Consider the following 24,384-nt stretch of genomic DNA (forward strand, 5'->3'; position numbering starts at 1 on the left):
CTGTAGATAAAGTTCCTGTGCATCATCTTTTAATATCCTGTTTTGAACCATCAGTAAAAGTTCTTTGACACTGTTTAAAGGGAAGTTTTCTAGTACTGAGTAAGAAGTTTGATTTATAAAACAGTGAGAATTACAGGGTTTTTACTTCGTTTTGTAGAGAATTTAAAGTTTTGCCACACTTAAATCTGCGTATTACGACAATCAGTGACCATGAAAAATGGTGAAAAATATTTTAAGTAACATACCTTCTAAAACTTTTATGAGCCTTCAAATTCCACATGTGGAAATGAAGAAATAATAGCCAGGAATTCCCTGTGGAAATGAGTGCATGCCATGCCAGTTCCCCTGCTTTTGCTGCTGACCTCAGGGATGGTTTTGTTTGAGTTGTGGTGTTCCTTTGTGCCCTGCCCCTGACCAGGCTGTGTTTGGCAGCTCTCCTCAGAGCCCTGCGGGCACAAGCGCTCCTCCAGCTGGGGCAGGACCTACTCCTTCACCAGCGCCGTCAGCAGGGGCTGCGTGCTGGAGGATGAGGACAGGGACGTGAAGGCTGGAGCTCAGGCTGCACTGCAGGTGAGCTGGGTGGGAGTGGGACACAGAGGGGCTGTGAGCTGCCTGGCCACAGAACTTGCACTGCTAGTTCCATTAGACTCTCAGGGATGGAGGAAAAGAGCTACCAGGGCTTGATTGGTTCTGTAAGAGACAATTTGGACTTCATGTATCACTCTAAGGCATGTATATTAAACCACATGACTGTGTCTTAAGGCCAGAAATCTGTATTTTAACATAGAAGGGTAATTTTTTTCCTCTTGGGAGTACTAGGAATTAATCAGAACCATGCATTTACTATTTCTGAACTTGATTTATTGAAAATACTGGTGGCTGTTTAAGCATATGATGGCAGGAAAGGAATTGCTGGAGGAATGTCCTATTGCCTGCCCAAGCAGAGGAGACACCCACAAATCATATACTGAGCCTTGGTGGGTGTGTGATGGGAGCCACCGGGCTCCTTGTTGGAATAACAGAAAAATGAAGTGATGGGTAAAACATTAAACTTCCTCTAAGGAAAGGGGAAGGTTTAACTAAAGGAGCACAGGTGTTTTGTTGTAAGTCTTGCCTGTTTTCATTCCTGACACTGTGCAAATGGGCTGTCAATGCCAGGTATTCCTGACAAACTCAGCGAACGTTTTCCTGCTGGAGCCATGCACTGAGGTCCCTTTGCTGCTGAAGGAACAGGTGGATGCCTGCAAAGCTGTTCTCAGCATCTTCAGGCGCATGATAATGGAGCTGTCCATGAACAGAAAGACATGGTAAGGTTAACACACTGTCATTTAAGAGAAAAAGTTGTTACAGCCCACAACCAAACAAGCTATTTTACGAATGATCTGTGAAGTCTGAAGTGTGATTGCATTCTCAGTAAGTAAGGCTTTGCCGCAGAATTAATGAACAGGTACAACTAATGGAACACAATATTTTGTTTTGGAATCAGGGAACAGATGCTGCAGATTCTCCTCAGAATAACAGAAGCTGTGATGCAGAAGCCAAAGGAGAACCAGACAAAGGACATGTTTGCTCAGAGCATGGCAGGGCTGCTGTTCCGAGTGAGTGAGTGGGGCTGCTTGGTTTGCTCTGTCACAACTGCCCAGTTTTAGTTGAGTACTATGAAACCTGCTTGTATTAGAGTGAAGGAGGGGTTTCTCGTGTTTTGCTAGTAATTATTTTGTAAACTGTTACTGATGGAGGGAGAGTTGGGTTTGTTCTGTTACAAACTGTGGTAGCACAGATGGGATATTTTCAGTGAGTGTCTCTAAAGTGTAAGAATCAAATAACTGTTTTCCCAAACGTCCAGCTGGCAAGTCAAAACTGAGTCACGCTGAGTGAAAGAGACATTTATGCTTCCTACTATACTTCCAGCCTGGATAGTGTATCTGGGTGTGTAGTGCTGCCCCAGGGCTCAGTCATTCTGTGGGTGTAGGACAGTCATTCATTCTGCTGTTATTACAGAGTGTCTTATTTCAGTTTGCCAGACAACATTTAGCCTGATTTTTTTTTTTTAAATTTCCTTCATCAGTAACTTTCCCCATTATTTCTGGGAGTGTTTTTTTGAGGGAAAATGGTGAGGCACAACTGATGTGCAGCACCAAGAGCCCTTGCTGATGTGCAGGTTGGAGTTGTGGGATGGGCTTGGTGTGCTGAACTCATCTTGTCAGCCCTGCCCCAGGTGCCACTGGTGTCTCTCCCCTCAGACCCTCATTGTGGCTTGGATCAGAGCCAACCTGAGCGTTTACATCTCCCGGGAGCTGTGGGATGAGCTGCTCAGTGTCTTGTCCTCCCTGACGGACTGGGAGGAGCTCATCAACGAGTGGGCCAACATCATGGACTCCCTGACAGCCGTGCTGGCCAGGACTGTGTATGGTGTGGAGATGACAAACCTGCCCCTGGACAAGCTCAGTGAGCAGAAGGAAAAAAAGCAGAGAGGCAAAGGTTCGTCTTTGTGCTTCGGTGCTTTTTTGTATCAAACCGATTAAAAATTGAAGCTTAACCTTAAAAATTAATTTAATGATAAATGCTACCTAATCTGGTGTAAGAACCTGTTTAATTAATTGTGAAGCACTTGGGATTTGTGTGTTGTCATCTTTCATGGGGGAGGAGAGGTAGTTGGGGGCAGGATGGGGTCTGCACCTACAGTCAAGGTTTTTTGGATGGCAGAGATTAAATGTGGTTTCCTGTGCTGTTGGCTGGCACTGGCAACTCTGTAAAAATTCCTTTCTGTGTATTTTTAGTAAAGCTTCTAATTGACAGTATTTTAGCTGCATTTGCATGCCACCTTGAGATCAATGCACATAGTTTGAACTGCCAGTTGGTTTTGATTAATAGTGAAAGTTAACCTGTGTTCTGTAAAGTATTAATATTTGTCATGTCTGAGTCCATTCACACTTCAGCAGAAATACATACTGAAGCATCCAGTGCCCGAAAATTCTGTGTTCTTTGTCCTAAGGTGGTGTTTTAGAGCCTCAGAAGACAGCTGTAGTAGGAAGATCTTTTTCCTTAAGCTGGAAAAGTCACCCTGAAGTTGTGGAGCCAATGAGATTCAGAAGTGCCACAACCTCTGGGGCCCCGGGAGTGGAGAAAGCAAGAAACATTGTCCGTCAGAGAGCCACAGGTTAGACCTCAGCTGGATGCTTTGGTACCCAGGCACTCAGGCACACTCAGTTTTACATCTCCCTCTGAGGGGTGGCTGCTGCCAAAAGCAGCTCAATAATTTACTGCCCCAGCAGAGAGGTTCCACGTCCGTGATGTCTTGGCCAGTGTGAATCACAAAGTATCTTGGGAAATTCTCTGTGTAAGCTTTTAGTTACAGGACATTGAAGTGTGAGTTAAACCTGTTTGCTTTAGGGGTTTTTCTAGAGGTACATGGCTATTTTTATCAGTTCCTAAGAGCATTTATTACTGACAGGCAGATAGCAGATACTGATACAACTGTTTTCTGGGAGCACAAGGTAAACCAGATATATAATAAAGCAGCTATCAAAGGATAGTATTATTTATGTGCTCTCTTTTTCTTGGCATGATGAAGTTTTCCTCTCATGTTTACTTCTGCAAAGAGGAAAGCAGGAGGGAGACTGGGGAATGTTGGGGTAATGACTGAGACCCCAGACATGGAACAGATCTCAGTCTGTTCAAGCATTTCAGCAGCCTGAACCTGGCCTTTGTTTATGTGATGTCAGCGTGTTTCCATGTGCTGGTTTGCTGGGGCAGACTCCTGTGGAAGCCCCCTGCTTTGAGCAGGAGCTGCTGGGCTGCGCAGCTCCCTCCCCAGTTCCTTACCAGGAGGGCTGGAAGGAGGGAGAGCACTCGGGGTGGTTTGTGGCTCCATGGCTGAGCCAGGGCCTCCAGCCTGGATCACAGAGTGCTTTGGCAGTAAAGTCAGTTCAGTCTGAGTTTTATTTCTAAACTCAGTGAGTCCCTGTTTGTACTCCAGTGAAGGGTTCTCTCTCCCACTGCAGCATTTTCCCCTTTGACATCTTGCCAGAGCAGTAGGGAGAACCTGGATATGTTGATCCACAACATTTCTTGTTTGTGTGTGTTCAAATAAAAGGCACTTCCACACTTGCTGTGGGTCAGAAATCCTGATTATTACCCTTTCAGTGTGGGAGAGTGTAGTACAATATTAACTTACATCTCAGGGGAGAAGCCCCTGGGCTTGCTGTTGAAAAGCTTTATCCCAAAACTTAGGTTTTTGTTGTGTTGTGACACTCAGAACTGCAATATTTCACTGTATTCCTGATATAATTATTGCTCTATTTTTTCCTGTAAGCTAAGCGAAGCCAGTCTATCAGCAACTGTGTCCATCTTTATGAGGCTTTGCCAGCCACTAAAAGTGTACCTCTTCTGCTTCACACTGTGAGCTCTCTCTTCCCTGGTATCTCTTACACTTCTTGCTCTCACAGACTGTCAGGTACTGTACTTTAAAGTCATCTTTGATATCAATGTTCTTTATATTTTTAAACTCTGTCTGTTCCCTTTCTGTCCGGTTGGTTCTTCTCAGAATGTTTGCAGCACTGCAAGCAAAGCAATTTTTGTTCATGTTGATATTAAAGACTGCCATCAATTGCAATTAGATCTATGCTGCCTAGTAACTAAAGTAAAAATTCCCATGTTTTGCTTCCTGGGAGGGATTTGTGACTCCTGAGTCCTGCCCAGACTCATTACCTGCAGTAGCAAGAGAGAATTCTGTACATGGTGCTTTGGGGCCCTCTGGGGATTCCTGCTCAGTGAAACATCTTTGCTGTGTTTTCATCTCAAGTTATTTTGGGGGAAACACTAAAATTGTTCCAGTTGGTCAATTGCATTGAGTGTTTTATTTTATTGCTTTCTGTAAGACATTGAAAGTCTGCTGAAGTCAGTCAATACCAGAAATGTTTGTTTTTGTGCATGTGCCTCCTGAGATAACTTTCTGAAATACCTGTTTATTAAGTAGTAAAGCAATATTAAAAGTTGCACACTGCAGGATGGAAACACTGGAGTGATACTAGGTTTTTTTTGGGTTTCTTTTTCCCAAATGCTAAGATAAATTAATTTCTAAAAGTGCTGTGTTGCTCTGCAATCTCAAGAGTTCCTGTTCCTCCTTCCCCAGCATGTCAGTTTATTTTCTCTTGGGCATTTGCATGCCTCTGTCTCCTCCTTTTGTTTCTCATTTGCAGTTACAGCCAAACCAAAAGTTGCCTGGTTGGATTTGTCCTCACAAGCTAATCCCAAGTTATTTGTACCTCAGAGCTTTTTTTACTTTAAGTTTTTGCCTTTCTTTATTCCTCCTCCCTTCCTCTCTTTCTGGAGGCACTCAGGGAGCACAGCCAGCCTCTCCCCACACTGTTTTTAAGGGAGTTCTGTTGCCTCTGCTCTTTCTGTCTTGAGAGTGAACAGGGCCCAGTTGGGGTCTCCAGCACTGAAAACCCAGTTTTGTTCATGGGACCTGCTCCTCTTTGTTAACTCCCAAAATCAGTTCTCTCCTTTTCTAGACCTTTTATGCTGATCATGCATCTCTAAACTTTACAGTTTTTCTAAGGATATTTTACAGAACTTAAGTTATAACTTGTAAATTTTATTTTGGGAATTTTTAAATATTTGCAAGAGTTGCTTTTTCATAGAGCTTAGGTGAGGAGTTCACAGATGCACATATGAGCTCCTGCAAATATTTTGTGTTGTTATTAAATCAACAGAAGTTGAAGAATCTCAGCAGCTGGAAAATTCAGAAGGGACAGAAGCTGCGGGCCTATTTGCAGACCAAGAGCAGCAGCTAACTCGAAGCAGCAGCACTTCAGATATTGCAGATCAGATTCCATCTGATTTTTTCCAAGGTAATGCTAATAAAGTGCAGCAATACTGTGTTTTTCAAGGAAAAGATTTGAGACTAGTTCAGCCTCACAAATGCTGCTCTAAATTAATTTGGTTTCCAACTCTCCTCTAAAATATGTTTTTAGCTCATTTTCTTAGTTGCTGCATAGTTGGCAAGTTGTTGAAAGAACTTTTTTAAAGAAGTTAGAGACTGTCAATGCAGGATGTGACCTTTTGTAAAGCAGGGAAAATGAAACCTGGAATGTGTGTGCACTTTGTATGTAACTCTTTGACTTTTCACCTGACTTGCATCTGAATTTTGTGTATTCAAGCTGCAGTTGGAGTTCGCTTCCTCTCTTGTAAGTATGTTACGCTTCTGAAGGATTTTTCAAAGCTTCTTGTATCCCATTTAAGTGTTGTATGGCCCTTAACTATAAATATGTGTAAACATAGCTGAAATTTGCATGAGATCTCTTGTGTTTTGGTCCTGCAAATGTTTATAGTTCTTGTTTCCTTTCTGAAACTTCTAGGTAAAAAGGCTGGAAATTCAACTTCAGACTCCAAATCAGTTCAGGAAAATAAGGGATATGTAAAGGAGCACGAAGCTGAGCAAGTAAGGCAAATCCAAAAGAAATGTCTGTGAAGATCCTAGCAGTATTTTCTTTCTAATTAGAAGCCTTTTAGCATTCAGAAACTCTAGGAGGTGAAAGTGTGAAAAGTGATTAATCCCATTTCTGGTGTGGCATCTGGAAGTGAGCCCTGTAGCAGCTTATTGTCCTGCTGGCTGTGATCAGTTTGTGCCTCCTGATCTCATCAGCTGCTTCTGCAGTTGCATCTCTGCTCTAGTCTTACACAAGGCTTTGGTCTTTTTTTGAAATATCAACAAGAAGTTTGTAACTGTTAAAAGATAAATAATTCATGGCTATTACAGAGCTACAGTACACTGGAATAAATGTTTGATGGTTTAAAGCACTGATGAAAATGCTTCTGTTCAGCACAGCTCCTATCACCAGCCGTGCATGGCAGATGTTAGTGTGAGTTGACATCGGCACAGGCAAACTTCATACATTTTTAATGGCAACTTTTGACTGAACAGTTGAAACACTAAATGACTTAGCTTGATCATCTCTGTGAAATATGAAGGCTGAAAGATTTTTTTTATACCTTAACAAATTTAGATGTGTTTGAAAAACATAGGTAAAAAATCTTGCTTGTTGGTGTGAAAACTGAGGTTGTGAAAGGGAGGATAAGGAATGAAATGGAAAGCCTGATGTTTTCCTAAGGACACTGACAAGCACTTGGGTACTCTGAATATTCATGAGGATGTCTTGACCGGGTTGTGGCTAATTTCTAATGACTGTGTGGGCGTGAAGTTTGCTGGAGTGTGGTGTAGTGCTCAGAGCCGTATAAGCTGAGATGGATTCTTTCCCTGCAGGTGCTAATGCAGAGGAGCAGCAGTACAGCTGAGTTGGATCTGAAAGCAGACTTGCAGCAATCTCACGGGTATTACAGAGAGAGGGAGAAAAGTGAGTGCCCCTTTTGCCAAGGGCAGCACCTGAAATCTGCTGTGATTTTGGTGCAGCCACCTTCTGTGGGGTGCTCTGCTGCTGCAGGTGTGAGCAGCACCGTGCTGTTTGCAGGTGAGAGCGTGAGCAGTGACACGTCCCTGGGCTGTGGAGCTGACGTGGACATCGCCCTGGTGGCCTGGCAGGCGGCCGAGGATGAGCCCGAGGCGGGGCCGGCCGCGGGAGCGGGCGGGGATCCTGCGGCACCGCGCTGGCTCCAGCTCAGCCCCTCGCAGGAGCCCGCCAACCTCACAGGTACCACGGGCCCACAGGGTGGGAGCTCACACTGTGCCCCATAGAATCACAGAGTAATGAGGTTGGAAGAGACCTTTAAGGTCATGGAGTCCAACCTATGCCCTAACACTTCAACTAGACTGTAGCACCAAGTGCCGTGTCCAGTCTTTTTTTAAACACATTCAGAGAGGGTGATTCTACCACCTCCCTGGGAAGAGCATTCCAGTACTTTGTTATTCTTTCAGTGAAAAATTTCTTCCTAATATCCAACCTATACCTGTCCTGATGTAGCTTGAGACTGTGTCCTCTCAAGAGGAGTTGTGCCCCTCTCTTGGCTTATGTGGCACAGGGCACCAGGGACCCTTCATCATACTCACTCAGAGTGGAAGGGATTTGGATCATCCATTGATTTGCCAGTAAATGATGATCCAGAAAGTCACCACCCACCTAGCTGAAGATAACTGGGCTTCTTACAGTGGTAGCTGGGCACCCATGGGCCTGCCCATTAGCACACTAATAGATGTTTCAAGTGAACAGGTTTTATTTCATAGCAGCGTGGTCTGAGGAAATGTCTCACTGTATTTTCTGACTGATAGGAAAGAAATGGTTCATTCTTTGCCATTTGTAAAGGTACCCTTCATCTGGTAGTGTGAGTCAGATATTAGGTCAGGAGCTTAGTGCAGTAATGTAGGGATGTCTTACAGGCTGCCTTCCTGATGGATACACAATTTCAAGGGTACTTTTTTATGCTGACTTTTCCTTTGAAATATCTGTGCTTTAATGAACCAGCACACACCTAGTCCAACTGGGACTGCTGCTTTACAAAAAGGTAATACTGCCCATGGTAAGAACGATCGTGTATGATAAATTCATTGTTTGTTAATGTGGTGCAAGAATTGCTCCTTTGGGGGTACATAGACGAAGACCCACATGTAGCAACCTGGCAGGTAATGTGGAGTGAAAGGAGAAGTGGGTAACAGATGTGTCATTGCCCAGCGGAGCCAAAGTGCCCTCGACTGCATTCCTGCCTCAGCCAAGTCACAGCTTGCTCTGCTGTGGAAACCTGATAGAGCAAGGCAGAACAGCACTGACACTGCCACTGGGCAGCAGAGATGCCACTTCCCTCAGCACAGATCTGTAGGAGGGCATTCTAATGTGCTGAATAAATAACATGTGGTTTAGCACTTTGGGACTTTGTAATGCTACAAAACAAAAGGGAGGAAAAATCCCCAAAGTTGTTTTTTAAATATATTCAAACATAAAAGTATCTAAAACGCCTTTTATTTCACTAACCTTCCTTGAGTCCTCAGAGGACATGAGTTATTTCCTTCTGCCTGTGTAGAGGTTTCCTGCAACTTCCTTCCATGCCTTGCTTGCTGCAGGTATGCCAGGAGCAGCATGGCTGTGCTGCTGCCTGTGACAGGAGAGCAGCTACCAGCTCTTGTCATTAAAATGTGCACTTCAGTGTGGATTTGTACTGTTTAAGAGCATAAATCCCATTACAAATCCCTGACAGCCTTCTCCAGGCTCTGCTCTCTCAGGAGCTGCTCTGCATCAGTGGGGATGCCTGAGTACATTACTCAAGACTCTTCAGCTGTGGTTTTTTATTCCTTTGTCCAGTTACATTGCCAGGTCTTGCTACACTGTGTGATCTTAAAAAGAAACCAAAAAACAAAGAAAGGGCTTTTATAAATATAAAAATATTACCTGTAAGAGTGAGTTATTGATTGAATACATCCCTCAGGTACCTGAATATTGCATTTAGCTGAATTTGCCTCCCTGCTGTAAAGCCCTCTGGGGTGGCGACAGTGTGGAGTGGCAGTGCTGTGCCCTGTGGTGCTGTCACCTGTGAGCCCCTTTGGCTGTCATGTTTTTCTTTGACTCAAAAGCAGCTCCAGCAATAAAAGAGAGATTTGGGGGAGAGAATTCTTGTGAGATGGAAGATGGTTAGGAGGAGTAAAGACCAGATTTTGTTGACTAAGTTCATGCTTAGGCTGCATTTCTAACTTGTGGAAATGGCACACTTTAAATTTACAGACAGCAGTGAGTTCCTGGCTGATGATTGCAGTATAATTGCTGGTGGAAGCCTTATTGGTTGGCATCCTGATTCTGCTGCTGTGCTGTGGAGGAGAATCCTGGGAATTCTTGGAGATGTGAACAACATACAGTCACCTAAAATCCATGCAAAAGTTTTTGGCTACCTTTATGAGCTGTGGTTTAAACTTGCAAAGGTATGTGGTACTTACAGCTAATGATAATTACATGTTTCTTTTGTTGTGGAAATGATTATTAAATGGGATTTAGTGTTAGCACCTGGAGCATAAACATGGCATGGGAGGGCTCTGCTGTAAAGGAAGCTTTGTCTTGTTTGGTTTCCAGCAGAGAATCCTGTCCAATGACAAGAGAATTTAAATGGGGTGAGGAAACCGTAGCAAAGAAAAAAGAAGTAAAGACATTGGTATTTGTGTAAAGGCCCACAGTGTGACTCAAACTGGCAATGTTTGCTTTGGCCAGGGAGCAGCAGCAGCATAGACCAAGCTTTCCTGGTGGCTTTGGCTGAAGTGGGAGCTCTGTATAGCCCCAGGTGTAGTACCTGAATGTATATAAAGTAAAAGTAAAATGTAATAATGCAAAGAAAAAAAAGAGTGTTAGAAGAGATACTGGTTTTATTAATGCTGTTGTTTAAAACCCATCAGATCCGGGACAACCTCGCTATCAGCGTTGACAATCAGTCAACTCCCTCTCCTCCCGTCCTGATCCCTCCTCTCAGGATATTTGCATCATGGCTGTTCAAGGTCAGTTCTGAAGTTCTCCCACAGGAGTATTTTCTTCTATATCAGAGCTGGGTTGGGTGTGCCTTTAGTTGCCTTATTTTTAACTTCCACCATCGCTGCTGGCCAAGACAGCGCGTGGCCTCCAAAGGCTCTTTGGAGTTGAGCTAGTGCTTTGTGGGAGGGCTGCTGGGCACACATGGCATGGGCTGGCTGGTGGGGCAGGCAGGGAGTGATGCAGGGTGTGTTGTTGTTGCAGGCAGCCATGCTGCCCAGCGAGTACAAGGAGGGCAAGCTGCAGGCGTTCCGGCTGCTCTGCGCCATGATGAGCCGGCGCCAGGACCTGCTGCCCAACTCGGACTTCCTGGTGCACTTCTACTTCGTCATGCGCCTGGGGCTCACCAGCCAGGACCAGGTATGAGCTCTGCTTCCTGTGCCACTGCCTGAGCCATGCCAGGGCAGCAGGAGATGCTCCAAAATCTGCTGCTGTGGGCACAGCAGTTGTTCCGGGTCTCCCTGTCCTCAGGAATAAAGCGTTCGGTGCGAGGTGAGGGACAGACTTAGTTGGGCCGTTAAATGATGGTTGTCTCACAGAAGCAGCTCAGTGCTCATGGAAACTCTTAAGAAATATTCTTTGGACAAAATAAAGACTATCTAAGAGCACTTGCATGTTTTTATAGCTGTAGGAATAGGTCTTGCAGCTCTGCTGGGGTTAGCAACAAAGGGCACAGGGACCGCTCAGGAAATTCTGGGAGTTACTGGTTGTGCCTTTAGGAAACCAGACAGGTTTGATTGTTTCTGAGATGATAGAGGGAAAGAAGGAATTGTTACAAGATTCTTGCCCCCTGGTTTCCCTCCTGAAAAGTTAGAACATTTGGAAAACACTCCTTTTAAATAGATAAGAATAGAGACAGGGGTTTTCTCCTGGAAAATCCTACAAGTCCTTCTGCAGCTGCCCATCACTGCAGGGTTCCCCAGGTATTTTGTATCCCCCGCACTGCCCATCCCTCCATGGTTTCCCTGGATATTTTGCAGCCCCACACTGCAATCCTTCCATGGTTTCCCTGGCTGTTTTGCAGGCTGCTGCTGCTCTTTGTTCTTGCTCCCCACTCTGGTGGCTGCATTTGCCTCTTGGTGGCACACTTGACCACAGGTTGGCTGCTGTGTGTGTGTCCTTCCCGCCTGCTTTCCTTAGCTGTGGAACTGGATGAGGTGGTAACTGGCAGTGCCTTGGAGCAAGGTGTTGATGGGAAGCAGGATCCTTATTCCTGCTCCTGTGTTTCCAGGACGATTGGATGCTCGAAGAGTGGGAGCCTCTTTATCAGAGAGAGTGTGGGATCACTGGAACAGGGATCCTAGCATGCTTTCCAGGATTTCAGAAATAAAGTAAACTTCGTGTGGCCTTTTTAACACAGAGTGGGTTTGTCTGCTAAGCAAAGGCATAAATTTCTCCCTAGTAAGGAGTGTTCACAGAAGGAATGGTAGGAGGTGTCTCATGGAGGAGTTTTCCTTCTGTATAGATCACTCGTGCAACTTCTAGCATTTATGTGGGAAAGCCACAGAAAAACAGCCCAGCTCCAGGCAATCACCTTGGCTACTTCAGAAGAGCTTTTTTGGGTAGTTACATAATTAAAAGTATTACAGTCAGGAACCTCTTCAACCTGAATGGTTTTCAATATTTTGGTTTGCATGACAAGTGTTTTTTTGAACTGTATTTCTCTTCTTGCTCCTCACTCACTTAAGGATGCAAAACCAGGAAATTGCTGTTATGTTGTGTAGCTTTTGGTGCTGCTAGAAAAACAAAATAATCCAATTTTGAATATGCTGTAGATGAGTACAGAATTATTCCAGCAAGTGCAGCCCAGCTTTGCAGCCTGCTCTTGGGGGGTGCATAAAAGAGCAGTGTGAGGAGGGTGTATTTTATAGGAGGCTCCCTTGGCTCTCCGAGCCCGGGATGTAGCAATTAGCTCAGCAGAGGAGACAGCAGGGTAATGAGCTGCAGCTAATTTGTCCATGTGGAAGTGTCTAACAACAAACATCCCTGGAGAAGTGAACAACTCTGTGCAAGAATTGCATCACCTCTCCAGGTGGGAGAAGCTGGCTGCAGGGAGCGAGCCCAGTCAGGGAGCACAGGAGGGGTCAAGGGCCAAGTGACCATCTGCGGGGTGCCTCCCTCCTGAACTGCTCCAGCCTGTGGCACTGCTCTGCTGCTGGCCCAGTCTGGGCTTTTTTCCTGGTTTTTTATGAATGACATTCATTTAGGCTCACAGCCTTCCCTCCCTGGCCTCCGGCATGAAGGAAAGAGAACTGGGATGTTCACTACCACACTGGGGGCTAGGGAAGGTACTTTACCTATGGTTAGGGGGTTGAAAATCAGGAAATGTTCCTGGGGAGTGGTTGGTAGGGATGCTGTGGGATAGCCTGCTGCAGTTTGGGTGGGCATAGCTGCCTTCTGCTGCCAGGTGAGCCTGATGGTCAGAAAACTCCTGTTGGAGCAACTGCAACTGGGTGTGTCCTTTGGTTTGGGTAACAAATGCAGCTTTGTTAATCAGCCCAAAATTTGACGCTGCAATGCACAAGTTTTGCAAATACCTGAACCAGGAATAGAAATGTATTTTATTATTGCTGTTATATTACTGTTGCTGGCTGCTCACTGTAACATTACTTTTTGCTTCATTCACCTGAAAAAGTCAATAAGCATCTCCTTGCTCCACAACTTCCTCCTTTTTGCTGAGTAACAAAAGGACCAGAACACAATCCCAAAAAGCTACCAACTCTTCTCAGAAAATCAACTGTTGGCATAATTGGGATTCTTCAGCTGAGGTCTTTTTGGCACTTAAATAATCCTTTGAGGTTGCTGGTGATTGTCTCCTGAGAATTCTGTGGACTTTTGTGTTGCCGTTTCTTATTTCTGTCTAAATTTCTGCTCGTAGAGAGAAAGTGCAGGTGAGGTTCTTACCTTGTAGGCACACTGTAAAAAGAGGGAGGTTGTCAATCCTTTTTCAGGTTTCAACCCTCTGCTGCTCAGTGTCATTTTTTAGCCAGTCTCACCCTATTACCATGGTGAGCATCAGTTACTGTGCCTGGTGCCACCTGTCACCAACGCTGGGGTGTCACCTGGCACTCAGAGGTTACCTGCAAAGTGAGCAAGGGGATCACTTGTATTCCTGACTTTGGGAGTTTAACAAATAAATTTGAATTATAGTCATGCTTACTTGCCAGAGGACCTCTGGAGTAGGACACTTATGTTTTTGGAGAACATAATCAAAGGTAGAGACTTCAGAGGTTCTGTGTGGAAAGGACAGTGGATGGCCAAAGGGGGAGACTCTGCTGGTGGCTTTTTCAGTTCAGTGATATGGAGAGCAGAACAAACTTTAAATATGGAATAAGAGGAAAATCGCCGCAGTCCAGCCAAGCTGGCAGATGTCCTGGGTGATTAAATGTCAGCACAAGCAGCAGGCCTGCCTGTGGAGCACAGCCTGGCTGCAGCCAGGGCACTCAGCAGCTTTGTTTTAGTTCAGTTCTTTTTAGCAGTGCAAGGATGCTGTGGGTGAGAAGCTCTGTCAGTAGAGGTGCTGAGATACCAGTGCCCATTGTCCCAAAGTTGTCCCAAAGCCTCTTTATTTGTTCCAAAGGCACTGTAGGTGATGAGGGAAAGGAGGCTGCTGCAGCAGCTCCAAGCTTCTGTAGAAACACCCACTGGAGCTCTCTGTGGAAAATGGCTAATTTGTAATAGGAAGCATTTCTCAGCAGAGCTGCTACCAGAGAAGGCATTAATTACCTGTTTGTATTAACATTGGTCTGACATTTAAAAAAAAAAACAAACACCCAGCATTTGTGGGCTTTTATATCTTTCTGCCTCATGATGGAGGTACAACTGAGAGCAGACAAGACTGCAAGCATCAGCACTTTCTTATTCTTCAGTAGAACCTTTCATACCCTTCATCTTACGTGCATTACAACTGTGTGCCCTCTGCTCCCTTTGGTGGTTGGTCAGTGCACCTGGGCACTCCATGGCTCATTGCTGTCAGTGCTGCTCACCTGTCCTGCACAGCTGTACCCGTTGGTACTCCCAATCACTACAAACTGAGTGCCTGCATCTGCCCAGGTGTCACTCAGCAGCCAGGAGCAGCAGCAGCTGTGTAAAGGTGCAGTAAGTAGTGAGTAGCTTTGCTTTTGTCCCCTGTGGAACGGGTGCTCCTTGCCTGGGTTTCTGCCTGATGATGTTGAACAGAAACCATCATGCTGTTTAGATTCTTTAAACTGCCATTTAAAATGAAATAACCTTAATGCAGTCTATTAAGGCTTAGATTCCCCTATTTTAGCTTCTCGAGACTTCTTTCCAATGGATGCCATGATTTTCTCCCTCTTTTAATCCACCCCTTATCTCATTTCCTGTGGAAAATTTGCCTGTGTGCTCCCATTATGTGCTTTGAGTGCTTTGAAAAAAGTGTTAACAGACAGCATGTTTCCAGTAGGGACAAACAAAAGTCCAAATGCCAGGGTCTCATAGGAACTCTCACATCCCCCTCTGCTTGCCCAGACCAGGCTGAGTGGGAAGTGCTGGATAAAAAAGCTGCAAGATTGACTGGAAGCAGGGGGGAACCAGGTCCTGCCAACTGCAGGAGCTGTGCGCTCTGGAGTGATTTTGGTAGTTTTGTTCTTTTCTGTTATTTTGCTGTAATTCATTTGTCCTTCCTAAGCTTCCATCCCACCCAAATTCTGCTCTTGTGGTCTGTCAGAGCTTGGAGCAGTGCTGCCACAGGCACTTGGGATTGATGTGTGTGGGGGCACAAAGCCACCTCCACTTTCCAGGCAGTGCCATGGCTTAGCACCCACACCCTTGTACCTGCATCCACTGCATGCTCTGTGTGTGCACAAACCAAAATATTTATTCTAGTCCTTTATCCTATTGCTCTCTCCACTTGTGAAAGTATCAGACATGCTCCAAAATGGGAGAAATTAAAAAAAACCTCCCTCTGTTATATTCCAGCCTTGAGGGACTTGGGGTATAAAATGTAACTATTTTGGGGTTTGGTTTTACCTGGCACCTTGAAATGCAGCTTTCTGATAAATTAATCCTGGGTCTCTTGAGGTTGTCAAAATACTTAATAAATTTGTGTTGCAGCTTAATTTTTGACAAGTTAACTCTTACCTGAATCTTCATGGTAGGTAGGAAAACTTGACATACGTAAATGGAAGTAAATTTGTTCCTTTAAAGTAGAAAAGGGAAGTCTTAAGCCTTCTGTAAATTAATAATCTTTCCCGTGCCATAGATCTCAACTGCCAGTGAGGTGTCTGTTGGTGAGGAACAGAGTGAACTTTCAGTGAAAAATCCATGTTGTTCCTGTGGAGGGACAATTGGAAACATGAGGAAGGCAGCTGGCAGGCTATTTGGTTACACCTGTAATCTGCAAAATCTTCAACAAAAATTAGGTGAAGAATATTTTTGCAATTGACCTTTCAGTGAACTTGCATATATTTATTTCGCTTACTCAGTGGATGTTTACAACCTTATAATTTGAATTACTAGATTAACCTACACTGATATATGATGCCATTTATAGGGTTAATGCATTTGAGAAGGACATGCATGCGATTGCCTCCTCCTCTTCCCTCTTCCCCAGCTTTAACACCACAGAGCATCATTCTGAATTGAAATAGTCCATAATGGTCCTTTTTTTCACTTTTCTTTAACAACATGAACACTAAATTATAGCTGTGCAATTATGTAAACAATGGAAATGCTTCCAGAATGAATACTTCCTTTTAAATTTTCATTTTGTGTAATTGCTGAAAGGTTTGGAGCCATAATAAACCAAAATTATTTTACACATTTATCGTTCTAAAGGTCAATTATGAAAGAAGTAAAGCAACAACACTGTGCAGAATGAGTAAACCAATTTCCACGGCCATCACCATATGTTTTTCTTATGGCTTGTGTTTTCCAGTTGCTGTGTACATAGCATTCAATTAAAGTGATTCATTGACCAGCCTGGGAGCTGCTACCCGGAGTTTACGTTTGCAGGGAGGGAAGGAAGCCCGGCTCTGTTTGAATTACCTGATTTTGCCCTATCACTGATAGCACAGATGTCCTGGCTCCCTCGCCCTCTCACAAGCCTCTCTCTGCTGATAAGCTCCCTGAGCCCCCAGATTGCTGCCCCAAATCCTGTGGTGCTGTGAGCTGGGCTCTCTGCTCACTGGGAGAGGGGACACGCCTGGCAGGCTACCTGTGAGTGCTGTCCTGGGCTGGTGCTGACCCTCCCCAGGCAGGGGACAGCCTGCCCAGCCCCAGCTGAGGTGCAGTGACCCAAAATGCCCAGGGTGATGTGCTCAGTGTCTGGGGTGAGCCTGGCTGAACAGGTTTGTCTCCTGTCCTCCCTTGGGAGACGTGTGTTGTGCCTTCCCTCTGGGTGTGTGTGCCTGCACTGGGAATTTGAAGGGAAGCTAAGGACTGCTTCAAGAGCTTTTCAAAGGGAATTTTTGAAAGTTTCTCTCAATGGAAAATGATTTCTTTTTAGTATCACTGCATCTCGTAACTGGCAAGTAAATCCCTGCAGCATTTTTGGACCATGTGTGCTGTCACAGGATTTGTGTGTGACAGTAATGTTTTGTGGTTCTCCTTGCCTCCCTATGAGAAGTGTTGTGTGCAGGGATCCATGTCCTGGTGTGTGACAGATGGGAGCTCTGGGGTGAGGACAGGAGTTAATGCAGTTGTTTGGAGCAGCTCCCTGTGCCGCCTCGCCGGCCAGGTTAGCCCGGGCTCTTTTATTGTGGCACATGTCAGCAGCAGCCTGCTCCCATCTGCTGCCCTGCTCAGGGCCAGCCCAGCCTTACCTGGCCCTGCTGTACAGGTGTGCTGTGCTGGAGCAGCACGGAGCGTTAATCAGCCCTTAATTATAACAAGGTATGTCCTTTGTTCTGCGCCGACCGAGAGTTTACCACCCACTTTATGAGCGGCTGCATCCATCTGCTCTGCTTCTCAATGTTTGCATTGACCCATATTGACTTAAAATGTATCAAAGGAAGTGATTAAAACAAGTTTAAACATTAACTTGAGTGGCATTTTATCTTATTCAGGAAAGTGAAAGCATTATCTGCTACTATGTTAAAAACTAATACTGTTTATTTGAATATATAGCAGTTTCTTCATAGGATACTGGTGTTGCAAACGCTTAGTGGAACACGAAGTAGGAGCTGTGCAGGTCTTCAGAGGGCTTTGAGAAAATGGTGATGTTCAAGCATCTCTCTGAAGAGAAAATTTGGTTTGTCAGCTTAAGCTTCTGCTGTAGAGATTGAGCATGTGTTTGTCAGCTTTAGCTTCTGCATGAGATTGAGAGGACATTATGGGGGTCTCTAGCTCAGGCTGTCTTTGACACATCATGAAACCAGTAAGGATGGACATGGAAAAGGGTTTTCCTTTGCAACTTTTCAAAATTTTATTGAGTGGAAAATAATTATCTCCTCAGTATAAGAAATAGGTTGATGTAACTCTTCAGCAAATACAGTGTTGCAGGTAAAGGATTATATAGATTTTATGCCTAATTTTAAACCTGCTGAAAGCTTGCAGGGAAGAAATCTTAACCCAAATATAGGAACTTTGCTCTGTTTTTGAGAGACTGTGAAGACTTAAAATGTGGGAGGATTAGAGATGAAAGGCTTATCTGGAATGTGTTTTGTACCACAGGGTGATGGCAAACAAATCTGGGCCTGCTGCTCCGTTCCTTCAGGGCACCTGAAGCAGGGAGAAGGCCTGGAGGGGCAGCTCATCTTCTTGTGGCGTGGAATTCTGAGAGATTTGAGGAACTCAGTCCTCTGGACTGCTGCAGTGCTTCATCTTATGTCCATTCAGTGTTTGGATGCTTCACTCTGAAGTCTTGTTTAACAATGGTTTTGTTTAGGCGTGAAGAGACATGAATGGTGGTGTGGGCTTTGAACAGGAATTTAGGGGTACAAATGTTACCAAAATCCCAAATGCACTTTGGCTACTCCACACCCCTGAAGTGGGAGGTCATGATTTCATGGAGGTCACTTTGCACACGGTGCTCTGCTCTGGGAATTTGCACCTCAATCAGTGTGGGACTAGGGAACCTCAATGTTAAATCTTCTCAAACCTCAAAGTTAAATCTTCTGATACTCTCACTGTTGTTTTTGGGTGTCCTGGCTTTTCTCACAGATGCCTTCTCTTGCAGGACATCCTGAACACTGTCATAAAGCACTGCCTGCCGTGGTTCTTCTTCCTGGGGCTGCCTGGCTTCACGATGCTGATCGGGGACTTCCTCGGGGCAGCGGCGCGTGTGCTGAGCGCGGACACACCGGAGGTGAGCGCGGCTGGCTCGGCACAGCTGGGCTGGGAAATCCTGGGAGAAGGCAACAGAGGTGTTTGATCCAAAGGCTGAAGCATGAGGAAGGCGTGTCCTGTACGCCTGTAGAGCCCCCTGAGTGCTACTGCAGCGAGCAGACACTGAGAGAGAGCAGGGAACTCTCAGGGTGAGGCAGCATCTCAGACTAAATGTCAGCACTAACAGAAATGTGACTCTAAACGATTAAATTATCGAAGGATAAGTCAAATAGCAAGTCAATGAGGGGCTGCCAAAATAAAGGTAAAGGTCTGGCAGTTCTGGGAGAGACAGGAAAGCTCTGTTGCATGTGAAGCACCAGCTCACGGGAGACCTTTTGGTCTGTTCGGGCTCAGGGCTTTTGTTGCTGCTCTTGACATTTGTGTGGCTGAGCAGGTGGCCCTGTGCAGGGCCACAGCCCTCTCCTGTTACAGCAGAGCTGGAATGGTTATCTAGCCACTCTTCTTCCATCAGCTCTTAAATAGCTTAGTCAGCCTTCCTGTTGATCCAAAGCTTAAATGCTAATAAGAAATGGATGCTCAGTTTTCCAGGGAAAAGCCATAAACCAAAACACCCTCTTCATTTCTCCTGTGTGCATAAAACTGGGTGTGCATTGCATTTTTAACATATACACAGTAGTTAATGTGTTTATAGCTCGTGCTGTGGTGCTTTTGATGGCTCTGTTGGAGCAGGGATCTCTCTGCACATTGATATCACCTATTTTTTTTTGTGACTATTTCTGCCTTGCCCTTCGCCAGGCTCCCCGCTCTGAAGCTCACACCATCCTTGGTGCTCTTGTGTGCTTTCCCAACACCTACCAAGGAATCCCACAGCTGGGACCCATCTCAGAAGCTGGTGAGAGCATCACAGGAAGTGCAGATTTGAAGGTAAAGCCACATGTATTGTAAATCCTTAGGTAGCCTAACCTGATTTCCCTATGCAGTGACTTCATTCCTGCCCAAGTGGTTGCCCTCACACAAACCTCTGTTGCTTTTGATAAAGGTGAGGCACCACAGTGATCCACTGCTCAAAATTAGGGATGGCTGGGGAGGAATCTCTGAGTTCCTCATGTGTGGCCTGAGCAGGCAGAACCAAAGGGAATGCAGAAATCCCTTCACATGCTTGGCTCCTGTTCTTGCTTCTTCATCAGGCCTTGGAGAGTTGCTGGAGGTGTCTTACTTCTAAAATTAAGACAGCTTTGTGTACTAAATAATACACTAAATTTTTCATGACATATTTTGGTTAGAGCCTGAACACTACAGTTTGTATGGAGTGACCACCACTTGTTGTTTGTAACTGCCCCTTGACACTGTAAATGAATTGATTTCCTCTTGCTGCCTGTACATTAGTTGTAAGCTGATTTGATTTGTCCTCAAGGGCCTGTATGTTTGAGTTGTAATCAATGTTTCTCCCTTGACAAAATACAACTGGCATGAGGTAAAGATGCTTTAGCAACAGATGGGGAATTAAGTCACTTCACCTGTAACTGTCCAAATTCAACAACTTTAAAGTAGATGTACGAAAAAGATGCTTATTCTAATTTATTTTGTTATTTTAGTGTTGCCTCATAAATATTTTATTGAAGAATGCCACAGAGGAGCCATGTGAAGCTGCAAGGTAAAATACTGAGTAAAAGAAATGGGAAAATATCATAGAATTGGATAGGTTGGAAAAGACCTTTAACATTATCAAGTCCAACCATTTATGGCTTGGAAAAGTCTTTCTTGCTGCTTATCTTCTGCTGCTGCCTTGTGGTTTGGTCCTGTGAGGTTAAGCCTTACTCTGCACCATCAAGGTGCTGGCCTGTCGTGCTGGAGGGGAAAGAGAGATCTCATCTTTGTGCATTTATTTCCTTTTTTTACCCCTAAATATTGCTTTAAATCTCCTGCCCAGCTCTCTTTTCCTTTTCCCAAAGATGCATAGCCATCTGTGGCCTCGGCGTGTGGATCTGCGAGGAGCTCACGGAGTGCACGAGCCACCCCCACGTGAAGAAAGCCATCAATGTCATAGGTGTGACACTGAAGGTATTGCTGGGGTGGGCTCTGATCAGCGTGCTTTGGGAAAAAAAAGGCATTTCCACTTTGCAAATAATCACTGATAATCTGAGGCGTTGAAATAATTCAGTGCACAAGCCACCCCCATGTGAAGAAAGCCATCAATGTCATAGGTGTGACACTGAAAGTATTGCTGGGGTGGGCTCTGATCAGCGTGCTTTGGGAAAAAAAAGGCATTTCCACTTTGCAAATAATCACTCATAATCTGAGGCACAGGCTGCTGCTGTGGTGTCCTGTACAAGTGTGCAGAATATTTGCAAAAACAGCTTGTGTGCCTATAGACTCCTTCCCCAGCAAACTCACATAAAAGATCACACAGTGAGTGTCAAACCTGCTGGTTCCTAATGCTGACCATGTGATCTCACAATACTAACATTTTCTATTCTTTGCAAAGATGCAAAATAATGAAATGTAGAAAATCTAAATGCAGTGTATTGTATCTGAGTATTTTATTTGGCTTTCAATCACCTTTTTTCTTCCAGTTTTCCAACAAGCTGGTAGCTCAGGTAGCCTGTGATGTCCTTCAGCTGCTGGTGTCTTACTGGCAGAAGCTTCAGGAGTACGAATCCTCCCTGTGCCGGAAAATTACGGAAGTACGTCAGATTATTTAAAATGTTTGTATGAAAATCATATGTAAAGTTGTCTTAATCCCTTCATTGGGCTGCTGTGATTTTGTTAACTGCTTTTTTTTAATTGTGAGGGAGGTACTTCCTACACTCCCTGGACCAGTGTAGGTCTCTTGTTTGTAGCGACTTCTTTGCATAGTGCTCAGTAAAATGTTCTCATTGATTGGCACGGGCAGTTGGGTGCTCCTATGAGAACTTAACCTGTTCCACGCCCTGTGGAACTGTCTTCACACTCTGTGGAAGGTCTGTCTCTGCAGAGGAAGAAGCTGAGTGCCTTTCTGACACTTGTTTGTTTGTCTGCAGATCCTGGTGGCCACCATCGCGTTCCTCCTGCCCGGTGCTGAATACTCCTCCATGGAAGCAGATAAAAAGGTGTGTCACTGAAAAGAGCTGTCTCCATTCCTTGTGCTGTTTGAGGGAGGTTTTAAATGAGGTTGCTCCTAACCAGAGCTGAATTTTAAACTTTCCAATTCATACCCTAAAGTCTGGGTGAATTTAATAGAGTGTACCTAAGCACCGTGTTCTTGTTCAGTTCATAGTTTCACTGCTGCTTTGCTTGCTGGACTGGTGCATGGCACTGCCCATGAAAATGCTGCTGGAGCCTGTGTCTGCTGGTGCTGTGGAGGATCAACATGCATCCAGAGCTCCTTTGCTGGATTATATTTACAGAGTGAGTAGGGGAAAAGAAGGTGATTTGCTCTGCCTGGCTGTTTGAAGATGCCTTTCACACACCCAGATGGCACAGAAGCAGCTTTGTAGAGCACTAGAAAATCATGTCATCCAGGTGAGAAGTTACAAATGGAAAATGTTAAGAAGATAAGATTAGAGATGTAGAACAGACAGAGGATGGTGAAGACAAAGGTAAAATGCTTAAAACAACAAGCCAGGCAAAGTAATCTTTGCAGTAGTATTTGGATTATTTGAAGTGGGCTGTTAAAATACAGAACAAGCCCTGAAGCAAGCTGTTAAAAGCACAGAATCAGTGCAGATGGAGACTGTTGATTTAGAAATGCTGAATTTGGACACGGGTGGGTTGTGTAGTGTGTCAGAACTGGGGGTCCTGCTCGCTGGGTGTGTTGGGGACTGTCCCAGGTTGTCACTGGCTCCATGTCCCTGCAGGTCCTGCACTGCTGCATCAATGGCTCCAGCACCTACACACAGCAAAGCCACTATGTGCTGAGCCTGGCCGACCTCTCCTCCTCTGACTACGACCCCTTCCTGCCCCTGGGGAACGTCAGGAGCTCCTCAGAGCCAGCCCAGTGCCCCTCCTCCACCGATTTGGGTGACCTGCTCACCGTGGCTGAAGGTAAAGGCGTGCCCAGAGTGTGGGCTGGGCCAGCATGTGTGTGCAGCAGTGGGAAACAGAGTTCCAGGCACCATCTCTGCCTTGGAAACGTGCTTCTCCTTACTGCATGTAGCAAATGTTCCTTCAGAATTGGGAACGTCTCTCTCTGGATGAATTCCGGTTGCTTCTGTGATAGGATATTTGAGTTCATGGCCAATGCTGTTCCTTAGAACAAATTTATGTTTAGAAGGTGTAAAAGGAAGGAGAAACACTGTAAACCACAGATAAATAGTTTTACGCTGAATATGAAAAAACCTAGAAATGAGGAGGTTTCTGGCCATAAAAGGAGTAACATTCTCATGGGAGAAATGGAGGCACAGCAGTAGCTCAGAGCAAAGTCACTTAAGGAAATACCTGATGGATGTGCCTGGGCTGAGGGGGCCATCTGAGCATCCAGGAGGTCTCTCCCTGCCTCACTTTCCACCTGCCAGGGATGGAGGAGCAGTGCTTTGCAGTGACATCTCTGGTTTGCCTTGGCTTTTCTGCTGTGCCACCCTCCTGTTCTGATAGCTCTGGGGATGTGGTGAAGTAAAATAAAACTGTGGAATAGGTAGGATTTCTTGGAAAGCTGTTGGAAATATTTCCTTGAACAGGAAGGATCAGCAGGTCACATAGGGCTGCAAAGTGGGAGAAATCTGCAGGTGCTCCTTTTGTGTTGCCTCTTGCTGCTCTTACTGATCCATTGTGTTTTCCTTAATGGTTTCAGAAAAGAGGAGGAGGAATCTGGAGCTGATCCCCCTCACGGCGAGGATGGTCATGACTCACCTGGTGAATCACCTGAGCCACTACCCGCTCAGCGGGGGCCCTGCCATCCTCCACAGCCTCCTGAGCGAGAACCACGACAATTCCTACGTGGAGTCCTCCGAGCTGTGCTCGGAAGTGTTCCGCAGCCCCAACCTGCAGCTCTTCGTGTTCAACGACAGCACCCTCATCTCCTACCTCCAGATCCCCGCCGAGAAGAAGGCGGGAGCCGAGCCGGCGCCGCCGTCGGACGTGCGGGTGATCGTGCGGGATATCTCAGGGAAGTACTCCTGGGATGGCCGGGTCCTGTACGGGCCTCTGGAGGGCTGCCTGCCCCAGCGCAGCACGGCCGCCGCCTTTGCCATCTCCAGAGACCCACAGCAGCAGCAGGGCCTTTCCCAGAGCGATGGCTCCCAGCTGGAGGAGGGAGAGGACGCCCTGGACCAGCTGCTGGAGAGGATCGGGAGCAGCAGCCCCGAGTGCCTCCCGCACCCGCAGCGCAAGCTGAACGAGCCGGCGCCGCCGCCCTGCGGCATGAGCGCCGAGCAGGAGCGCGCCATCACCGAGGCCCTGCTGCAGCAGAGCGCCCAGGAAAGGGAGTTCATCCTCAAGTGCAGCTCGGACTGCAGCATGAGCGTGGCCCGCCAGGAGCCACCACCTCCTGTCCAGCCCCAGGCCTCCTTCTATTTCTGTCGGCTGCTACTGAACGACTTGGGAATGAACTCCTGGGACAGAAGGTAAGGAGAGAGGAACATTCTTAGGGTACCCTCCTCACTTTTTACCCCTGACACACTTAAGAAAATGAGGATCATACAGCTGGGGGTAAGAGCAGAGTTTTGAACTTCAGTGATGATTCATAATACACACCAATAGATTG

At 45.7% G+C, this 24,384-nt stretch overlaps 1 protein-coding gene across 1 annotated transcript in view; it reads left to right on the forward strand.

The window, feature by feature from the left end:
* The window catches only part of RALGAPA2 (Ral GTPase activating protein catalytic subunit alpha 2), a 94,136-nt gene that overhangs the window by 21,353 nt on the left and 48,399 nt on the right, over positions 1-24,384 (forward strand). The window contains exons 12-33 of the mRNA XM_058019506.1: positions 433-570; positions 1,159-1,307; positions 1,487-1,598; positions 2,244-2,481; positions 2,996-3,160; positions 4,316-4,456; positions 5,718-5,855; positions 6,363-6,445; positions 7,268-7,358; positions 7,473-7,652; positions 9,669-9,862; positions 10,328-10,426; positions 10,662-10,817; positions 18,595-18,723; positions 19,500-19,628; positions 20,300-20,358; positions 20,657-20,765; positions 21,278-21,388; positions 21,725-21,793; positions 21,954-22,091; positions 22,541-22,727; positions 23,473-24,244. Of these exons, the coding sequence (XP_057875489.1) occupies positions 433-570; positions 1,159-1,307; positions 1,487-1,598; positions 2,244-2,481; positions 2,996-3,160; positions 4,316-4,456; positions 5,718-5,855; positions 6,363-6,445; positions 7,268-7,358; positions 7,473-7,652; positions 9,669-9,862; positions 10,328-10,426; positions 10,662-10,817; positions 18,595-18,723; positions 19,500-19,628; positions 20,300-20,358; positions 20,657-20,765; positions 21,278-21,388; positions 21,725-21,793; positions 21,954-22,091; positions 22,541-22,727; positions 23,473-24,244 (3,587 nt within the window). The remainder of the gene's footprint in view (positions 1-432; positions 571-1,158; positions 1,308-1,486; positions 1,599-2,243; positions 2,482-2,995; positions 3,161-4,315; positions 4,457-5,717; positions 5,856-6,362; positions 6,446-7,267; positions 7,359-7,472; positions 7,653-9,668; positions 9,863-10,327; positions 10,427-10,661; positions 10,818-18,594; positions 18,724-19,499; positions 19,629-20,299; positions 20,359-20,656; positions 20,766-21,277; positions 21,389-21,724; positions 21,794-21,953; positions 22,092-22,540; positions 22,728-23,472; positions 24,245-24,384) is intronic.

The sequence above is a fragment of the Melospiza georgiana genome, chromosome 3 (genome assembly GCF_028018845.1).
Source record: "Melospiza georgiana isolate bMelGeo1 chromosome 3, bMelGeo1.pri, whole genome shotgun sequence".
In the NCBI taxonomy this organism is placed as follows: domain Eukaryota; kingdom Metazoa; phylum Chordata; class Aves; order Passeriformes; family Passerellidae; genus Melospiza; species Melospiza georgiana.